The sequence below is a fragment of the Protopterus annectens genome, chromosome 3.part1 (genome assembly GCF_019279795.1).
Source record: "Protopterus annectens isolate FY-2018-M chromosome 3.part1, PAN1.0, whole genome shotgun sequence".
Taxonomy (NCBI): Eukaryota; Metazoa; Chordata; order Ceratodontiformes; family Protopteridae; genus Protopterus; species Protopterus annectens.
The window spans coordinates 1,830,482,254-1,830,505,157 of NC_056732.1; the positions used below are offsets into that span (position 1 = coordinate 1,830,482,254).

The 22,904-nt window shown below is 40.7% G+C and overlaps 1 protein-coding gene across 1 annotated transcript in view; it reads right to left on the reverse strand.

The window, feature by feature from the left end:
* Window positions 1–15,514, reverse strand: part of LOC122797894 (zinc finger protein 1 homolog) — a 192,116-nt gene extending 176,602 nt beyond the window's left edge. The window contains exons 1-2 of the mRNA XM_044066413.1: window positions 15,338–15,514; window positions 14,648–15,236 (exon numbers count right to left, since the gene is read on the reverse strand). Of these exons, the coding sequence (XP_043922348.1) occupies window positions 14,648–15,236; window positions 15,338–15,514 (766 nt within the window). The remainder of the gene's footprint in view (window positions 1–14,647; window positions 15,237–15,337) is intronic.
* Window positions 15,515–22,904: the final 7,390 nt, after the last annotated feature.

A 22,904-nucleotide genomic window follows, 5' to 3' on the forward strand; every position in this document is an offset into this window, starting at 1 on the left:
TCGTAGGACTGCATACATATCTGGTGACCTCATAAGACCCAAACATAGTGAAGGGTTTAAAACATGCAGCGCATAAGTCTAAGATGACTTCCCTGCTTAGTTTAGCAGAAGCATATCAGAGTGTCAAGCAGGAATGGAACTCAAACCAGAAGTAGATAAAAAGGTCATGCAGCAACTGAATGTGCCAGAAAAACAAAAGAAAGAATATAAGGTGAAGGATCAGATTGGAAGGTAAGAAATGTGGAAAATGCATAAACATAGTTGTAAGTATAGAAAGCTCTTGGAACAACCTCATGTTGATCAGGAAGTAATGCAGGAACGGTTAAGGAGAGGTGAATTTAATCCAAAAGACAAAATGTTAACATTCGTGGCCAAAGACAGTGGACTGCATACAAATTGATTTACAAGGTCTATTGAATATGAGGAAGAAACAGACAAATGTAGATTTTGTAAATCAGAACTGGAAACAGTCACACATCTTGTTGCTGGTTGTGATATACTAATGGCAGAAGGACTGTATACTGAAAGGCATAATAGTGTGGCAAGACTGTTGCATTGGGGATTGCGCAAACATTATAATACTGAAGTAGCTAAAAAACATTGTAAACATGAGCCACAAACCATTATAGAAAATGATGACGATTATATCACATAGGATCACCCACTACCAAAAGTTTGAAAAAAAATAAGATGCGAGAAAAACAGACAGATTAGTCTATGAAAAGAAGACAAAAGTAGCATTGATCATTGAAACTGCTACACCCAGTAACTTTTGTTGTGTCTTTCGGCTTTTCCCGGTTAGGGGTCGCCACAGCGGCACTCCAGTCCGCTAATGATTGGCAGTAGATTTTTACGTGCCGAGTTGCCAGCTCTGATGCACAACCTTCAACGAAGGTATGCCCATTCACGTATGTCTCCACACAGAAGACGCTCTAGCTGAGAATCGAACAGGACAGCGTCTTACTGTGAGGTGACAACGCTACCACAGCACCACCACCGAAGTCCTGCTACACCCAGTAACTACAGTGTGTTAAATACAGAGAGACACAAATTCATAAAATACCAGGATTTGCAGACAGAAATGAGGGCAATGTGGAAGAAGGATACCCGGACAGTTCTGATAGTTGTAGGAGCAAGAATTTACATGTATTGGTAACATATCTAAGATTGTAACTCCATATAAACTGCTGAAGGAGTCATTACTGGGTACAGTGCAGGTGCTGAGAAGAGCACTTCTGGCGGCGATATTGTAGTTGAGGGCCTCACCAGTTCCTTTCGCGCAGAAGTGGACATGTCGCAAATTGAGTGACAACCCGGTCTGCATATTACTTGGGGTTTTCGACAAACTGGCAATAGATTCTATATATATTTTTTTGTTTTTTTTAACATTTTAGGTCGATTAAAACTTGCCGTTATACACAATATGTGCATATCAAAGTTCAGTCTTGCTGCAACACCCTGTAATACTTAAAGACTTAACCCCACAACTGAGTGAAAGAAAGAAGAAGTGGTTACACTTCTGTTATGATTGCGTGCTGTACTGACAGCACATAACCGTTCAAAGTGTCAATATGAGATTTTGGTGACTGACTATTAAAAGCACTGTGGCAACGGAAACACTTTAGTTTAAATAAGAAGCTATTACACGTTGTATCAAATCCATAATTTTAGCAGTTGGCAGTCCTCTTAAGAAAAGGAAATACCCCAAGGTCGAGAAAGTGTTTTTTTTTAAATGTCGGTTCACGCTATACTGGTAATTTACTTTCAGTTTACTGGTTATAGTTACTATCCTATTACAACGTCAAGTGCACTTTCTTCGGTTGTACATTATTGGGAGGGAATGCATATTCATGAATGACATATCACAGGGTGGGTTTTGGGCGTGGCTTGCTACTGCGCATCTGGTGAGGCCCTCAACTACAGTATCACCCTTCTGGCTAACATTAAAGCTTGAAACAATGTTAATTTCATTGACTTTAATCATACTTTGACTCATTTATTTATTTATTTGACATTTGTTTACTGGGAAAGTTCGACTTGAAACGAGCCAATTTTCAGCAGAGGCCTGGGGAGAAATGCTCCAGACACGTCTCTGTAATGTGTGAGGAAACCGGAACACCTAGAGGAAGCTCACATGAATGCAGGGAGGACATGCAAACTTCACACAGAAGGCACCCCGGCCAAGAAATGAACCAGAGAACCTCTTGCTGTGAGGCGACAATGTAACCGCTGCACCACTGCAGAATTAGGACGTAGGAATGGGGTCCACTCCCATCATGGTATTAGAAACCTAAAAGACTTAGAGAAGTTAACAAATAGAAAGCCATGGGGATTACTGAGAGACTGAGACAGACTCAAACCCAAAGAGAAATAGGTGAAGTCAAAAAGCACACAGATGAGACACCAGGGTGTCATTTATCTTCCATGTGTAGTTAGCGCCTCCGTTTTTCTGATTGCTGACACTTTTACTGCCATGAGCAATTTGTTCTTCATGTGCTTCTGCCCTGACCTTAGGACTAGTCCTGCCACTCCCAACTTTCCTAGCATCAAGACGAGTCCTGCTGCTCCCAAATGTCCCTGCCTCATGACAAGTACTGCCACCCTCAGCTGGGATCTTGCGAATTTTCTTCTGGACAAAGTCTTCGATGATGCTGCCATGCAATAAACCTTGTCCCAGTTCATGCAAAACTGAGAGCACAGCTAAGTCTCTCCTGACTCACTGATGACCACATGTATGTCTTTATGCATTTCACTGCATTCTGCAGTGGCCACTGTTACAGGTGCAGTCAAATAAATGTACAGTGAAACAAACATTTGTACAGATTTCTTGCAAGTGGTTATGTATGAGGAAGTTTAACAGAGTCAGTAGTGATGATTCAGTATCAATCATTTGACAAAGGCTTTTCAGTTTGTGTCTGAGGTCAGAGTCATCAATGACACAGTGGCAACTTATCCCTTTTCAGTTCATTTCCAAGGTCATAGGTTCATAGGTAAGTACTAGGCTATCTTCCCGAGGGTATCTATAAGCCTAGCCAGAACGTGTGGGCTTTTGCCACCCCCTTAAATTAGTTCCCTGTGCCTCGGTCCAGCAGAGCCACTGCAGTGATCCCCGGGGTAAATTTTCTGTTTCCCATCCACTCGTCAAGGTTTCTCTTGAAGAGTGTTAGTGAGGGGCTCTGCCCAATGTAGATTGGAATCCTGTTCCAAAGCATGGGGAGACTCTGGGACAGGAATCTATCCCTCCAGCACGTCCTATTTTTCGTTGTGGTGAGGTTTAGATCCCTAGATTGTGTGGCTCTCGGGGATTTGTCTTTTTTAGGTGTAGCATGTCCATCAATTCTGGGTTGGACATGGCCTTGTACGTCAGGCAGAAACCACCTCTGAGTAAGCGGTATGCAACAGAGTACAGCTGGAGTTTCTTCAGTCGGGCTGCATAGGGCATATGCTTGAGGCCAGTAATCCTCTTGGTGAGGTACATCTGTGGTCTTTCCAGCTGTTGTACGTGTTTTGTAAGGTACATCCCAAATGGGGCATTCTACTCCATGATGGGTCTGATGAGTGATGAGTAGAGGGGCACAATAACCTCTTTTATTCTAGATGCAAACCATTTTGTGATTAGGTGGGCAACATAAAAGGATTTTCTAACCACCTTGGCAATATGATTATCAAAGGAGAGATTACTATCTACTTGGGTCCCCAGATCCCTTACTACATTTTCTGTATTTAGGGGACTACCACGTATGTGGTAGTTTGTGGGTACTTGTTTTTTTCCAAAGGGGATGACTATGCACTTTTTGGCATTTAGCTTGAGGCCATGATTTTGACACCAGGTATCCGTCTCAGTGAGACACTTTTGGAGGATGTCTGTATCAGCTGGAGAGTCAATTATGGCCCCCAGTTTGCAGTCGTCTGCGAACTTGGTCAGCCATAGTCTTCCTGTGCTTGCCTGTACCTCTGAGAAGTACATACCGAACAGGAGGGGTCCCAGGACTGAGCCCTGGGGGATGCCACTTGTAACTGGTTTAGAGTCAGACCAAGAGCCTGCAACTCTCACTTTGTGGGTTCTATCCATGAGCCAATTGGCAACCCATCTCGTGACGTAGGGGTATATGTTCAGGTTGGTGAGCTTGTCTATAATACCAGAATGGGGAATGGTGTTCAAAGCCTTTGCAAGGTCTAAGTAGGCTGTGTGGACCTTCTTTCCCTCATCTAAAGCCTTGATAACAGTCTCAAAAAAGTCCACCAGGTTTAGGAGGCATAATCTGCCCTTAAAGCCAAACTGGGTAGGTTCCAATGTTTGAAGGTTCCCAATGTCTCTGCTACTGAATTCCATGATGATGCGCTCAAAAGCCTTGCAGACCAGGCTAGTCAGGCTTACAGGGTGATAGTTCCCGGGGTCCATTGTGGCTCCACCTTTGTGGAGCGGGATAACTGTTGCTGTGTGCCACTCTATGGGTACGTAGCCTGTAGAGAGGCTGAGTTTGAACAGTGTGTTTAGGTGAGAGGTTATTTCATTTTGGAGCTCGTGTAAGACACAGCCTGGGACACCATCTGGTCCCATTGAAGCTGTATTTTTGGCTTTGGATAGGGCTGTTTTAACCTCTGTGTTAGTGATTGCCGGTGCACTACATTCTTTTGGTATGGGTATGGGCCCTTTAGGGGGTAAGAGTGGGATGAAGTTTGCACTAAACCTGTCTGCCAGAATGTTGTCAATATCAGTTGGTTCAGTGCATTTTGTGCCATTCTGCACTAACTCAGAACAGATCTGAGAGTTTCCACTTAGGTTCTTGACATAGCTAAAGAACGCTTTGTGGTTATCTTTGGAGTCCTTGGCAATTTTTCTTTCGAAGCCAGCCTTGGATGATTTTATGAGGGATCGTAGTTTCTTGCTGATACTGATCAGGGATGTCTTTCCTTCTTGGGATTTTACTCTTTTCTGTACTAGTTTCCTCCTTCTATTGTATAGTTTGTTTATGGCAGGGGTCCACCAAACTGGTTTCCTTTTCTTGGAGGAGCGAGTCTTGGTTTTGCTTGGGATAGCACAATCTATGCATTCTTGCAGGTGCTCAAACAGTGCCTTTGTAAGGGATTCAGCAACTTGGACAGCATTGTCCTTTAGCATGGGGGCTGTGAACCTTTCCACCTCAGTCTTAAGTAACGTGAAGTTTGCTTTTGAAAAGCTTTTCACGGTGGTTTCCTTGATTGGGGGCGGGGACGAAATGTGGATATCCAGAGTGATTATTCTATGGTCTGATCTAACCAGCAAGGGTTTGACCTCCGGTGTAGAACGCCGGTCGCCCATGTTGGTGATGACCAGGTCCAACATGTTCACCTCTGGTGGGAGTGTTGACCAGTTGATCGAGGGCATTCGAGTTTAAAAATTCTAGGAAGCATTGGGCAAGGGAGTTAGCACTTGAGTAGTTCTCCCAGTTAATGTCTGGGTGACTGAAATCACCCAATATTAGGGCATTTGGTAGGACCTTCATATTTTCCAGTGTCTCCAGAAACGCGGAATGGGGGTCATGGGTCATGGTGGGTGATCTGTAGCAAGCTACAATTTGAATTGCGTTTTGCCCGTTGTTAGTTGCACATGGATAATCTCCGAGGCACTGCGCTGTGCCACTAACCTGGAGGTGTGGGTATCCTTGATGAATATGGATACACCCCCACCTTTTGCGTTTCGGTCTGGGCTTTGTGGCCGAAAAGTATGGTATGAGGTTATAGCCTGGTAGTGCTGGGGTGCTCTCCTGAGTCTTAAACCAGGTTTCTGTTACTGCACAGATATCGATGTTCTCCATACCGAGGAGTGCCTCGAGTGCAAGCATTTTGAGGTTTAGACGTCTGGCGTTGAGTAGCATTACCCTCAGTTTTTGGTTACTTCTGCTATTTACGGTGGTGGGTTTGTCTTTTGAGCCTTATCTAAAAAAGGCACTATGAGGGCAGCAAAAGCCTTGGCCAGTATTCGAAAACCTAAGGGTGACAGGTGCAAGCCATCTCTTGTGAAGCAACGTGGCTTATCGAGTATGTCATCCCAGGTACAGATACTGGATCCCCCTTGAATGATACCAGAAACTTAGCCAATTGTTGAAATTGATAATTTTTTTCTTTATACTGTGGCATCATTATTGGTAAAGGCAGGATGCTACTCAGGGTCAGGGTCATACCGGCCTGGGCTACATGATCAGAGAGCTCTTCCATGTCTCTTTTCATGTAGTCCAGGGAGGCAAGTCTCAGGTCATTCATACCAACATGGACAATGACAGAGTCATATTTGTACTTGTTCGGGAGTGACCTGAGTGCTTGTGTTATGTGGCAGATCCTGGCACCCAACAGGCAGCTAACTGTAACCTTTCTCCTTGTCCAGCCTAGTTAGTGAGACATCAGTGTGCCTGACTACAGAGTCGCCTATTACTAGTGTGTTGGGTATGTTATTTTGTCTTAAGGGCTGTGATTGCGTGGCATACTAAATTATGTGAAGTATGTGTTTCATGGTTTGGTATGGGGTGTGGTGGTTGGTTGGGTGTCTGCTCTGGAGGTCTCCATTGCTTTTGCAGATTTTTATTTAGAGCCTCCGACTATGTTTTCGTGTATTTATGTGTGTTATTTGCCGGTATTGGTTTAGTAGGTCTGTGTGAGACTGGTGGTGTGTTGCAAGTATTTTCCTTCTCCTCTTGACTGTCAGTTCCAGTCTCGGGTTGAGAGAGCTTTGCCTCCAGTTTGGCTGTATAATTGCATCTCTAGCATATATTAGCATTTGGTGGTAGGAGGAGAGGGTTGTCTGTGTACATGAGGCAGTTGTAACATTGCCTTAAAATGCCCAGATTCACCAGTTGGACTGGAGAGTACATCTGAAACTGCTCTTTGGACATGCCTGGAGAGGTAAAGTGAGCTGTTTTACTGATTAGCTGGTAGGGACGAATAGAGAGCCTTGTCCTTCTGGACAGTATAGGGGGTCTAGTGCTAGGGTTACTTAGTGCTTGCTATAAATTTTGAGCAAGTGCTGGAATGTTAAATGAATGGTTTGAGTGCTTACGTTGAAGGTTTGTCTAGTTCCAAGGGATAAATTGAAGAGCAGACTTCATGGAGCCAGGAATAGTTTAACACTAGCTAACCGGCACTGCCCGGCACGCAAATGCGATTTTTATAGCAGGGAAATGAAAGAGATAGAAATTAGCCCAAAATGGCCAATAAACGACTAACTTCTGAGCTACAGCAAACATGGCACACACATTTCGGAAAGAAACAGAATAAGCAGGCACAATAAGCCTTTAACCAGAAATTCCCAGCTCAGAAGGGCAGAATCTAGCCTCTCCTCCCACAAGAGTGCAGACTACAACCTTCTTAATGTAAAATAATTGGCCTGAAGCCAAAAAGTGTTAAAACCAGAACTAATGCGCTTTTAGAATAACAGACACTGAGCATTCAACCAGCAATTCCCAACTTAGAAGGATGAAAGCTACCTGTCCTGCCACAACAATGCAGACCACACATCTTCTTAATGTAAAACAACTGGCCTTAAGCCCAAGTGCTTAAACCAAAAGGCTTAGAATACAATTACAATTTAATCAGGCTACTACCAAGCAGTAATAACTGCAGCAGAATAATACAACTGAGTACTTTTAAGAAGAAGCACAAGCAAAATAAGGTAATAAAGTGGGAAGAAACACAATTACAGTAAAAGCAGATGAATAAAGTGCAATTTATTATATATATATATATATATATATATATATATATATATATATATATATATAAAATAGAAAACGAGCAAACTGATTTTAAACAAATTACCCAATTAACCAGTAAAAAAAAAACTAAAAACTGAGCCCTGTTCCAGCAGTCTTCAATCTGACAAGTTCTAACCGCACACTCTTGTCATGAGGGTGCAGGGGAACCTTCAATGCCACAGTGGCCAACTATCTTGTCCATCAGTTGTTCTTTCAGAGCCTTGCACTGTTGGATCAATGCATCTTCCACAACTTCACTCGAGGTTTTGTTATTTGGTAAAAATCCAAAGGCCTTACAAAACTCTGAAAGCTGCTCAAACTGGTCAGTAAATGGCTGTATCCTCGTGTCCAGCACCACACTGAAGAACTCTACATGTAGTTTTACCTTTGGATCCTGTATAGTGCCTTCCTCTCCTTCACAGTCAAAGAAGCACCTTACTTTCCTTTGCATCTTTTCCTAAAATGTGGAGCCAACATCCAGTTCTTCTGCTATCTACTCTACTCTGAAGAAGCCATTGATTTACATATGGTTAACGCGCTTAGTATTTTGGAGCTTGTTGTGAGCTTTGTCGATAAACAGCAGTCGGTGCAGTTCGTATTTATTTTGTTTTTTTTCTTCTGCTATCTTGGAGGCTTCAGGCATGGAACATTGAAATCCTGTCTCTCCGTAGTTCTTCAGCCACTCCTTAGTTGACACCAGCACTTTGACACCCGTAGAAATATCAGCCAATGGACTCTGCAGAACTTTGCCTGCACAATTTACCTCTGTCATCACATCTTACCTGTCACTCGCCTGGTCAGGATTAAACAGATGAACATCGCAGGTTCTTGTTCAAGTAGCTTTATTATATATGAACACATCATAAATGAGGCAAAGTAACTTTAACTTATAAACAAACTAGCTATCAGACACATAGATCTTAACACTCTGGCTGCACCTTCAAAATGGCACTGAAACTAACACATGCTTGGTATTTATATGCACACACAGATCTTGGAAATGCTTCTTAAAGGTACAACACACCTGTTATTCTACATGCTTTCTCTTTGAGAAATGAGTCAGGCATTGTCAATGAAATTAATAAATATGCAATTTACAAAGGAATAATTTTCATCACACAATTATACAAAGCTAGGTACATATATACAACTATGTCCAAGTTGCTGTGTATTTCACACCAGGCTTTGAAATGCAACCATATCATGTGACATAAAATTTGGCATCTGGTTTAGCAACTAGATTGTCTCTGCTGACTGTTCAGTCTTAGGAACCTTGGGACCATCTGCTGGAACAGTATCAGGAGTCAAGACACGTTCTGGACAGGAATATCATCTGGATTGCTCTGACAGAGTCTTTATCACAGGTACAATGTTGCAATATCAGTTCTGCAACAGGAAGAAGATGTCTGTGATTTCTCCTGTACTCCACACCCTCAGAACAACAAAATAGGATCTCAGCTCTGCACATATACTCATTACTTGACCAATCTGGTTGAAACCTTCAACTGTTAGTATCCTCACTGTCTCTCCTTCTTTCAATGGAAGAAGGCATCTGCTCATTTTGCCATAGCTGGACTTTTGAAAAGTATCCTCACTGTCTCTCCTTCTTTCAATGGAAGAAGACATCTGCTCATTTTGCCATAGCTGGACTTTTGAAAAGAACATTTTTTTTAAATAACTGGGCTTTAATGGCTTTGTTGTTTTTAGCTTTAGACCTCAATGAACTAGAACCGATAGGGAATGATGTTCTGGCTTGCCTGAACAGAAGTCTCTGAGCAGGTGAGCTAAGTATATCATCATGGGATACATTTCTGAGATTGAGTAAATTAAAAAAAATCTGTATTATCACGCTTGGACTTCTCAAGTAATTGCTTTACACTCTGTACTGCACATTCAGCAAGTCCATTTGATTGTACATGTTACTAGTCGTCCAGAGAATCCACAAAGTCCCACTCTCTTGCAAATGTCTGAAAAATTGATTGGTAAATTGAGCACCATTGTCAGAGATTAATTTCTGTGGATTCCCATGGACTGAGAAATGGCATTTCAACTTAGTAATGACTGTAGAAGTTAGATTAGGTAGTAGATTGATCTCAAACTAGATCTAATAAGAGTCTACCAGTGCTAAGTAATGCTGATTGTTCCATTCGAATAGGTCAGTAGCTACTACTGACCAAGGTAATTCAGGGACTTGACTTGGCTGAAGTGGCTCTTTCTGCAAATGCAGTTTAGTACTATTATATACTGAACAAGAAGAAAACACTCTAACAAAATGTATTTTGCTAGAGAAGTACAAAACACAAGTCCTCTCACCCTTTTCTTAGTAGATTTGGAACCTGGGTGACCATGATGCAAAATCTGGATATACTCTTGCTGTAAGGAAACAGGAACAGCAATTTTAGGACCTTTACAAATAATGCCATCTTCCATCAACAACTCATCTCTATAAGGAAAGTAAGGTTGCACATCAGGTGGTACACTAGATTGCTTTGACGGCCATGAAGCACTGATGTAGTGGTTGAACTTTTGCAAAACTGGATCAGTCATTGTATGATCTCGTAGCTCATCAAGTCCTGTGGTAGACAAATTATGCACTTCCATTACATCAAAATTCAAAATTCTCTTCATCAGCTGTTCCATTGTATTACTGGGCAATCTGATTAAGGTATCAGCCAGATAAAGAAGTTTGCCTTTCGTAGAGACCATTTTCAAGTAGTACTTTTGCAATTTAAGCATCATTCTTTGTAATCTCGCTAGAGCTGAATGCATAGGCTTCTTTAAAACAGTAACCAAAGGTTGATGATCAGTTTAAATCTGAATATCTTGACCACAGATATATTCATGAAACTTGGAACATGCAAACACTATTGCCAAATGTTCCTTCTCAATTTGAGCATACTGCATCTCAGTCTGGGGGTACTGGCCTGCCTTCTTGAAGAATAACTGCATCTAAACCAAATTTTGAAGCATCACAGGAAAGAGTTACTTATTTGTTGACATCATGCTACCCTAATGTTGGTGGGGTAGCAACTTTCTGCTTAAGAACTTCAAATACTTTCTGGTGCTGTTCTAGTCATGACCATGTAACATTTTTATGTGCAAGCCCTTTCAAAGCCACTGTCAATTCACTAAAGTCTGGCATAAACTTGCCTAAATAGTTGACCACACCAAGAAAATGTTGTAGAGCTTGTACATTATCCAGTGCTGGCATTTCAAGAATGGCTGCTTGTTTGGACAGGTCTGGTCTCAAGCCAATACTTGTAAATTACCTACATATGTAACTTCTGGTAGTCTGAATCTGCACTTCAGAGGACTGAGCTTTAAGTTCACTTGACATGCTCTGTCTAGAAGTGTCTTAAGATTTCTGTCATGCTCTGCCTCTCCATTGCCTCCAACCAATAAATCATCTACTACTATGGCACAAGGATAACCTGAAAAAATGTGCTTCATTGCACGCTGTACGACTTCACTTGCAGAATTTATTCCCAGTGGCATCCTGAGAAATCTATATTTTCCAAATGGGGTACTAAATGCAGTCAGTAGTGAAGATTTGTGATCAAGCATCACTTGCCAAAATGAAATCTGCATCCAAAACAGAAAAAATAGTGGCACTCGGTATCAGGGCTGCAACTTCAACTGTACGCATATTATGATGTGGTCTCTTCAATGCTTTGTTCAAATCTCTTGGGCCAATGCATATCCTGATTTCATCTGAGCCTTTTATATGAGCTGCTACCATGGACAACAGCCATTTGGTACATTCTGTAACTGGACAAATTACACCTTGCTGCACCATTTTATCCAACTGAGCTTTGACTTTATGCTGCATAGCTATCAGAACTCTTTTTGCTGGTCTGACCACTGGATTGATCTTGGAGTCTAGTTTCATAAAGTAGACACTGGTTCAAAGTGTAATGTTATGTCGCAGATCCTTATGCAAAGTTCAGAGTTGGTAAACTACTAAATGTGACTAGTTGTGTGAAATGTGTTGCTTATGGAGGTGAAGAGATTCAAACTGAAGGCTCAGTAGTCTCATGTTATGTGGCCAAGAACTATTATAGCCTATTATTCTGTGTAGCTCAAAGACCTGAGCAGTCATTACTGGATCTCAGAAACAGTTTGAGAATGAATCTGCTTTCTTTTACCTAAGAAGTTCATCAAATAAGCATGTGTCCCAGGTCCAGCTTAATTAACACTATTTTTTCAGAGTATGCTGATGTTTTCAATGACAAGTTGGGCAAACTTCCAGTGGTGTAGTCTGAGCTCGGTGGAGTTACCATTGATCTGGATAGTACAAAACGCTTCATTTCTTGCCAATAAATCTATTGCATCAATCTTTTCATCAATTACTGACACACCATCTACACAGAAAGTGGACTGTTGCAGGTTTACTGGATCAACTTGCTTTTTTGAGTGGATCCTTCTTTGTAACTGTGTGAGGTTTACTTGATTTACAAAATCTTTGAAAAGGATTCCACTTCTTAGATTTGTGGCATTGCTGACCAAATGCTATGCACTTCTCTCTTTTGGACTTATAATTGGCATCACAATTGTGACAGTTAACAATAAAGCTTGATTTGGGTTTTGCTGATCCACCCTTATATTGTACTGTACAGTGTCTGTTCTGCACTGGATAACCTTGGTTCTGCACTGAGCATGCTCCTTTAATTGAACTGATCTTGGAATTTGCTTGACGACTACGGGTTTTACCTGGAATTCCTGCAAGGGCTGCTGCTGCTCCCATGTTCTTAGGCCTGCTTTTGCCAGTCACAGGTTGTATTCTGTCACATTAGCTCTGGAGTCTGTTGAAATCATGCTCTTATCACCAACGAGCATACTTGTGTGCCTTTCTGTATCTTCATGGAGCTGACAAATATCAATGGCTTTGCTCAGCGTTAAATCACCGTCATGAAGTAAAATCTTTTTCTAACGGGCAGCACTATTAATACCTCACGAGTCTGTCCTTTATTAACTCATATTTTAAATCACCAAACCTACACACTCTTTGTTTCTTAGGTCAGTAATGTAAGCGACAAAAGTTTCCCCTTGCTTTTGATCTCGTGCGCAAAACAAATGCATCTCTAATGTAATACTTCTCTGGGGGTTACACATTTCTCTGAATTTGCGCTTCAAACACTCGGGGTCCATCCCTTGACTCAGCCTGCACAACAATGCGATGAGTACACTGCTGGTGCATATACAAATGAACGCTCCCTTTCAATGGCCTTTGATCCTGCAGGTTTAGCAAAATGAATGCCCTGGGGTTGCATGCATCTTTATCAGAATAAGCTGCTTGTATAAATATATCATACTCTTGCTCAAATATTCTCCAATTCTCTGCAATATTCTGATCAAATAAAAGTGGTTGTGGCTTGTGAAATCCGTCTGCCATATTAACATATCTCAGTGAAGACTTTTATAAATATGCACGAACACCCACTTATACACGTGCTTGAAATTTATGTCAGTACTTGCAATAGCAAGTAACTCTAGTTATGATACTCAAGGCTTTAATCAGTGCAATAGCAAGTAACTCTAGTTATGATACTCAAGGCTTTAATCAGTGCAAAGTAGTTATTTATGGCAAAACACGGTAACTTGCCAAAACAGATGCAGTCGCCTTGCTGTATTTACAGTCAATGTGCCCTTTTATGCCCCTTCTATTATATTCGTTTTACTAACTTAATCTCTTAATGTGCTCTCTTTGACCTTTTACTATATTTGTTTTGCATTAAACATGCATGCTTTACAATTCTGAGGTAGATCTGAGCCCCTTATGTACTTTAATAATCGTTTTATCAAATAACCTAATTTAAAATATTTTGTTTGATTAATGAGCATTTTTATGCTTCTCTTTTGCTTAACAAATGTTTCTGTGCTATTCATTTGCTTAGTAATATGTTTTGTACCCTTGTAATGCTCCGTTTCAGCTCTTTTAATAAATGAATCATTTGTGTGTATTTTCTTTACCTTTAGCTTGCTCTGGCCCTTTTTTGCTCTCAGTTCACTTAGTTTGCCTTCACCATTACGTCTCAACTCATGGCTCTGAAGAGTAGTCTTTGCCATCCTGGTTCTGACACCATGTCACTCGCCTGGTCAGGAGTAAACAGGTGAACATCATGGGTTCTTGTTCAAGAAGCTTTATTTTATACAAACGCATCATAAACGAGGTTAAGTAACTTTAACTTATTAACAAACTAGCTATCAGACACATAGATGTTAACATTCTGGCTGCACCTTCAAAACTGCACTGAAGCTAACACATGCTTGGTATTTATATGCACACACAGAGATATTGGAAATGCTTCTTAAAGGTACAGCACACACCTGTTATTCTACAATACCAAACCACCAAGCATACAAAGTCTTGATATGACATAAGTTCTGAGCACAGTCCCCTCGCTTGTTGATATGTTGTGGCATTACTTGTACATAAAGCTTTACCTATCTCCTGTAATGCTTCCAAGACTCCCATCAACTGAAATTGTACTGCCTTGAAAGAGTCTATGCTGCATTCCCAGCAAGTGTCAGACAGGGGAATTGACAATTATGTATAATTTCAAAATTTGCCATCAGCTCATTGATGCTGAGCACAGTAAGTAAATGTTCTGCAGGCATCCAAAGAAAGACACTGCCTGTAATGATGACTGTGCTGCATCAACTATAAGACTTAAATTATGGCAGGCACAAGGCACATAAAAAGCCCTTCAATTCATCTATTTTATCTGGGCCTGCACTTCCCCTTCATACTGCTGTAATTGTTGTATCCTTGTCCATGACAATCATTAATGCCTGGCTGATACTTTTGCAGAGTCTGAACAAGTGCTTCTGTAAGTCCTGCTCCTGTTGCATCATTCACAGTCACAAATCCCAGAAAGTCTTTCTCAGCTGCGGCTGCAGTCCTTGAAATACCCACATACCTAAAATACTTGTCATTTGCTCTTGATTCCTGATATCTGGCATGCAATTTAGAATCATGGAAAAGTACCCAACATCCTTCACCTTTCCTACAATAGTCCTGCTGGATAATTTCATTCTATATGTCCTTCCCAAGATATGATCTATTACTTCTTTATTCCTAATACGATGCAAATGTTCAGCCATGATGGAATCAAACTGTGACAAATGCTGCACTTGGCCCAAGAAATTGCCATAGGTGTACAGGGCATCACTTGTACCACAGAATGCCATGGTCTGTTCTGTCAGGTATTGGACAATAGCTATAATGTGTTCTAATATACCACACCAGTGAGTTCTCTTTTTCAAGCAGAGCTTGTCTCCCATCATCCATTGTCTGCCTACTCTTTTTCCAGTTCCTTCACCTGCATCATGCATGCTCTGGTGCTCAGTCATGGCTGTGTAAAGGTTCAGACATTTCTCTCCATGCTCTGTAACCATCTGATGGGAGAAGATGGTTAGAATGTCCACATAATTTGCATGTAAAGCATAAAATGCATCTTTTGAGACTAAATATGCCAACCAAGTGTGTTTTGCTCTCTCCCGATTAGGCTGCATACAGAAATAGTTCTCCAATGTAAATCTACTTTTCTGTTCATTGACTGGAACTCTGGCAACACCATTTGCAGACGTCCATGCTGGATGGCAGCTACCCTAAACTCATCCCTTATCAACTCTGGCCAAGTTCCTAGATCCTCAAATGATACACATAACACTCCCTGCAAATCACAAGCCCCATCTTTTGTCATTGCGGAAGTCTGGGCTCCTTCTGTATCAAACTCTGGTGATCCGCACAGCACTTCTAAAGTTGAATGCGCAGCTGATGACATAATTTCGCCCATGGTAACAGCTGTAGGTTCACAGGAGGTAGCCTGTGGTGCAGTCACAACAGAGTGGGCACTTTCCATGGAAAGAATACTTGGATCACAGTGAACAGGCTGTACTGCAGAACCACTGTGTTGTCCTGAAGGTAGACCTTTTGCTGAATCTCCCTTCCCTGATGACCCACAGACAAATTTCTTAATGGAACCCTGTCTGTTCACATCTTATTCTGCTGTTGCTGAAACTTTCTTTTTGCTGCTCCTGACAAATATGTATGTTTCATTTCCAACTGGGAATGGAATAAAAGCAGAATTAATACACATGCAGACATTGGGTCCTTTTGGCATAATGCTAGTTAAAAGCATTACACGTCAACTACCTAATACACAAGATGTTAGCATTCTGAAAACATTCCGAGGATGATATTTTCCAGATTACACAGAAACAATTCCCATACGACAATAGTGGAATGTTACCAACCAGATTTATTTAAATGAAAAAACTATGCTTACACTGTTGAAGGCACCGATGGAAAAGAGAAAACAAGATGGAAAAACCTTCGGTATGCCACCATGGTACAAATTCCAAATTCCAAAGCAATAATAAAAGAATGAATATTTATTCCAAGAGCGAGTAAAACAATAAAACACAGTCCTTCCAAGTCCGATAAGCGCTTTTGGCAATTTGCCTTCTTCAGATCGTAAAATTTAGGACTGTTGATTCCATTATAAAAGACAAATATCCAATCAAATTCAAAGTAATAAAGAACACTTTGCATCTGTCCAATCATAAGTATTATATATAACCGATTCAATCATGATTCCCACTGGTCCAGAAAGCCGCAAGCATGGAACAACCCATTGGGAGCAGAATGGCATTCATTTTCAATCTATCATACCGTTCCAAATTTAGGGCAAATACAGCCTTGCAATAGTGGGGTGGTCTTTCAATGCATATTAGGCTGCGGTTTCTAACCAATCATGGCTTTCTGAAGATGGCGGACATAACTATTCCACCATTTGTATGCCTTCTAATTAAAATACTGTTAGACTAATCAAATCCTTTGCAAAAGAAAAGGCCTCCTTAACCTGCCAATCAGCTCACTTTTAATGGGAAGGGGCGTAACATGGCATATTAGCCTTCGGATTCAAATATAAACTTTTTTATTCACACTGCATAAAACTAACACTCGCTTCGTGTGAACTAAGTACAAAACTAAATGTGGCAATCTCTTGAATCAGAATGCATCTCTTATTCATACATAGAGTGAACATCAAATATAAGTAAAGGGAGCATTTTGCATAAGCTAACTATTAGTACTGACAACTTATGTATAACAAGTTCAGACGTAACCTCCGTCAGACCAAAAAACATAGACAAGAGCCAATCATCTCATATAAGACAATCATATACTCATTCTCTACCTATCATATCATTTTAAATATGATGTTAATACGATCATATGAGGAGCAAGGCAATCCTTCAGTTCGTAATATTCGTCTAATTCTAGCCAATAGTACATGAGTTGGAAAAGAAAAAAAGCACTCATTTGGCCAATCAAATGTATACAAATTATAATGTTAATGAAAGAATCAAGCCCCTTCCACAAATGACAAGTCTCCCTATCCTACCAATCAACTCGCTATAAACAAGTAAAGTAGAAGGTAAGGCGTGTCAACATTCCGTATCCTGCTCAAGTGAAAGAAACATTGCGATGCACTGCAAGCATACTAACGTGTATTCATTGTACCTTCGCTCCCACTATAAAATAGATCACACATTTATTTCAAATACTGAAGTAAATCGACTTATTACTGGGATCTTCACAAAAAATAAAAAATAATAAAAGCGGAAGACACCTAACATTAAGTCAGCTGAAAATATCAACAGCATCCGGATGGCAAATCCAACTATAGCCTCCATCTAAGGAAAACACAAACAAAGACCAATCACTTCACTACGAAAAGGCAGACACTGTCTCTCTGCCCTCCAAAACCCCTCGGACTCAAATCATACAAGAACAAGACAGTCTTCCGATTCGTACTTTCGTTGGCCAATCACACCCAATTATACACTCATCCAACAAATCAAAAGTATCGAAGCAATAACATTAACAGACTAATCGTGTCTCTTTTCAAGGAGACGAGCCTCCTTTTGCTGCCAATCAGTTCACTTAAAAGGAACAAAGTAGCAAGCCATATCAGCTTTTAGATTAATACTCCATTCTTGCCTGCATATGAATAGAGTCTCAAAAATAGATTGCAAACATTAGAAGGCACACAGAGTTCTTCACCAGTGGATTTGCCCTTATATAGTAGGTCTCTTCAAATACAAAATCATCATTCCCATAAATTAAAATAGGTGCATACTTCTTTAGATTATAACTATTGTTTGTGAATGATAGGTTTCAACGGAACCATGGTATTTAGCCCTGGGGGGCGATTCGCTCTCATGTTTGTAATCCAGCTTATCTCTTGTAACTCAGTATGATTATGAACATCCCCTCCCCTGTTATTTTGAAAAACCACTTCAATGATTTTGAAGAGAAAGCGATGGGAAGGGTTGCTGACAACATGTGCAGCAAGTGCATTATTCAGCTCCTTTTGTCGCATATCCCTTAAATGTCGCAAAATACGGTCTTTAAACCATTGATCTGTCTTCCCCACGTAGAAGGCACTACATTGGCAGCAAGTAGCCAAATATATAATATGAGCTGTGGTGCAATCAGCATAAACATTAAAAGTGTATTGTTTATTCAAATGAGAAAGAAAAAATGTATTAGAACTATCAATAAAGGCACAGGCTTTGCACCTTTGGCACTTAAAGGTGCCTTTTCTATTAGAACATATTCTGTTGTGTGCAAAGCCATCCTTATTACACAGGAGTCTTTTGATATTTTTCTTGTTCTCATATATAAACTTTGGTTTATCACCTGCTACTTTCTTGATTTTTTCATCCATTGTTAGCATAGACCAAAATTTCTTTATTACTTCACAAACTTGCTTATTATCAGAGCTGTAGGTTAACATGCATTTCAGCTGTTGTGGTTAGCAAGAAGTAGCCACTGCATCCTGTTGCAATCTAGTGGTTCTATCAGAATAGTAAGGGCGACCTATGCCTTTTCTTATTTCTTGATGACTTTGTTTAAGTGAAAGATTTCTATCTGTATAGGCTCTTTCCTTCAAATGCATTTGTATTTTATATTGTTCATCCATAAATTAGTCATCATCAGTGCATAGTCTTGACACTCTCAGGACCTGATTTTCATAAATATTTTTGAAAATATGTCCAACTGATGTACTATTGGCTAGAATTAGACAAATATTACGAACTGAAGGATTGCCTTGCTCCTCATGTGATCGTATTAACATCATATTTAAAAGAATGTGATGGGTAGAGAATGAGTATATGCTTGTCTTACATGAGATGACTGGCTCTTGTCTATGTTTTTTGGTCTGATGGAGGTTACGTCTGAACTTGTTATACATAAGCTGTCAGTACTAATAGTTAGCTTATGCAAAATGCTCCCTTTACTTATATTTGATGTTCGCTCTATGTATGAATAAGAGATGCATTCTGATTCAAGAGATTGACACATTTAGTTTTGTACTTAGTTCACACGAAGCGAGTGTTAGTTTTATGCAGTGTGAATAAAAAAGTTTATATTTGAATCCGAAGGCTAATATGCCATGTTATGCCCTCCCTGTTAAAAGTGAGCTGGTTGGCAGGTTAAGGAGGCCTTTTCTTTTGCAAAGGATTTGATTAGTCTAACAGTATTTTAATTAGAAGGCATACAAATGGTGGAATAGTTATGTCCGTCATCTTCAGAAAGCCATGATTGGTTAGAAACAGCAGCCTAATATGCAGTGAAAGACCACCCCACTATTACAAGGCTGTATTTGCCCTAAATTTGGAACGGTATGACAGGTTGAAAACGAATGTCACTCTGCTCCCAATGGGTTGTTCCATGCTTGCGGCTTTCTGGACGAGTGGGAATCATGATTGAATCTGTTATATACAATACTTATGATTGGACAGATGCAAAGTGTTCTTTATTACTTTGAATTTGATTGGATATTTGTCTTTTATAATGGAATCAACAGCCCTATGTTTTACGATCTGAAGAAGGCAAATTGCCAAAAGCACTTATCGGACTTGGAAAGACTGTGTTTTATTGTTTTACTCGCACTTGGAATAAATATTCATTCTTTTATTATTGCTTTGGAATTTATTTAAATGGACCCACTGAGGCAAACCCTCAACTTTGAGGTGTCCATTGCCACAATATGTGAAATATAAACTCCAGACTAACCAACCAGTGTAAGTAACAAGTGTCTTAACTGTAAGCTTTGGCTTGCAAATTGGCTCACAGATAGAACCCACAGTATGAAAGTAGCAGACTCCACGTCAGACTGCCGACCAGTCATGAGTGGAGTCTCACAGAGATTGGTCCTGGGTCCTCTCCTGTTTGGCATCTACATCTCAGAAGTCCAGGCCAACACAGAGGGACTCTGGCTAACCAAGTTCGCAAACGGCTGCAAGCTGGGAGCCATTATTAACTCCCCAAGTGATGTAGACATCCTGCAGAAAGGTCTCACTGAGACCAATGACTGGTGTCGAAACCATGGCCTTAAGCTTAATGCCAAAAATGCGTCATCATCCCCTTTGGGAAAAACTCAGTTCCCACCAATTACCACATTGATGGGAGCCCAGTGAACACTGAAGGTGTTGTAAGAGATCTGGGGGCACAGGTTGACAGCAACCTCTCCTTTGACCACCACATTGCCACTGTGGTGAGAAAGTCCTTCTATGTGGCACATCTCATTGCCAGGGATTCTGCATCCAAGAAGAAAGAAGTCATTGTCTCCCTCTACTCTTCCCTCATTAGGCAAATCATTGAGTATAATGCCTCATTTGGCATGTACCTCACTAGACACATGCAACATCAAGTACCTCACAAAGAGGATCCTAGGCCTTAAACATATGTCCTACATGGACAGACTCAAAAAACTCCAGCTATTCTCTGTCTCATATCGTCTACTAAGATGCAATCTCTGCTTGACTTACAAAGCCATGTCTGACTCAGCTCTGTTAGAAATACTACATCTAAAGACATCCCAATTCCTCCACACCACACACTCCAGAGACCTCAAGCTCATTACCACAATCAACAGAACATGCTGGACGGACAGGTTCATAACCAAGAGACTGCCCATGCTCTGGAATAGACTTCCCATACATGTCAAGCAGAGCACCTCACTGGCCCTCTTCAAGAGCAATCTTGATGAGTGGATGGGAAACAGAAAGTTCACCCTGGGGATCACCGCTCCAGTGGCTCTACTTGATACAGGCACTGGGAACTAACTTTGGGTGACACAATGCCAGGGCACTTCTATGGGCTAGGCTTGTAAAGGCTCCAGGGCCATTAGCTTAGTGCACACTTATGAACCTCAAACTACAAATGTACAACCTTTCCCGTAACACAATACCTGTGACACTTGCCTCCTCTGCTTACAAAATACAATCACTAACTATATGTCACTTTTGTGCATTACTCTCCCAGCATCCTCTACTGTATTGCACTGCTACTCCTACAAAAAAATCATAATAAAAGGAAATAACCCCAAATGTATGGTCGATAAGCAGGTGACAGTACAATCCCCACTAGCATTACTTCTTGATATGAAAGATGGGTTTTACAAAATGTAAATTCTCATCTCAACTGACTTATATCTAAAAGGCATACATGATGACAGTGTTAAGGCCTGACCACTGCAAAAACAAAACAAAATGCATTTGGGTTAAGCAGAAAAACTGAAGCTACCACATTAAGACAACTAAGAGCAAAACAATCCATGATGCAATGCACAACCAACTTGAAAAGTAGCTAGTTGATTCTATCTTGCACTGTAGGCAGAAAAACTGAAGAGAAATGCGGACAGTAGACAAAAGAACTGTAGTGCAGGCATAAAAAACAGAAAAATGGATTAGGTTCTAAAAAGTCATGTTAGTACAACTGCAGGCACAAAAGAATGTGTAACCCATACTGAGCACTGTTCATAACGACAAGTTATACAATAGGCAAAACAGAAATGTATTACAACATTTCTGTTGACATCTGTTACTATAGTATCACTGGCAAATAAACTGCAGAGTAACAGTGACCAGCAGGCAAAAAGAACTGTAATATAGGCAACAGAGGCACAATTGAAGTGCATTACAAAATGCACTGCCACATCCACAGCTGGCATTAGGCATCTGCTGAACTAGCGGTCATTGGGATCCCCGATTATTTCCACTGCCACATCGCACTGCGACTTCCATAGACATCAGTTACTACTGTAATTTAGGCAGAAGATTGAAGAATGATTGACCAGTAGGCAAAAAAAGGCTCAAATCATCACAGTTTTAAGACAAATAACAAACACTGGAGGTGAACCTAAACTTATTTTACAAAATTCTCCCCCTTTCATCCCCTGAAACATATGAAGATACCCAAAAAGACTTGAAATATTGCTATTAGAAGCTCTCTTGAACAGATGACTAAAGTCTGAAAGAACAAATGGTTAGGTAGAAAGTCAGGTTTTAAGGGGAGCGCACCAAAGTATGAGGGAAGGAAAAATTATGGAGCAAAGAAAAGAAAAACAACATTCCCAAAAACTATTCCCAATTTAATCACAAACCGGCCAACACTCAGGAATGCAGTGTCACAGTGATGGACACTGCATAACATGTAGATTTTCATCCATTTACTCACTACATCTGAATCTCTTCGCACACAATTCTGATCAAACCAAAGTCATTGGTGGAACAAAGGAGTCAAATCATGGACTTGCCAGAAAACCTCATTAACGAGGGACGCAGAAGTACCAGGCAAACATCTAGAAGCAGACAATCATAACCCCCGGCCCTTAGCGCAAGAACTCTGGACAAAAGCATAAAGCCGTGGAATGCACCATACAGGGTCCATTTTCCTGGTAGCTCAAGTCTTCAACATTGTGCCTTCATAATCATTTTGTGAGCGATGAGCAGGCCAAAAATATCAGGCAAACATTCTACAACATTCTCCCAGTCACTACCCCCGACCTCTCGTCACAATAATTCTAGAAGGCAAAGACAAAAATAACTGCAGAACTAATGTGTAACATCAGGGAGACATTAACACACTGAAAGATACTAGAATAGCAGGGTTTGCATTAAAACATCAGTACATTCTGCATAATTCTCACAGCCCCCCCCCCCCCAAATCTTAGGAAAATAATTCTAGAAGTAAATATAAATTAAAAAAATGAGACAATTGCATAATATTAGGTGCACAGGAGTTAACAGACTAATGGCCCTAGGGTCCTTACAAGCCTAGCCTAGCCAAGTTCTACCCTTATTTCAACCATCAGCACC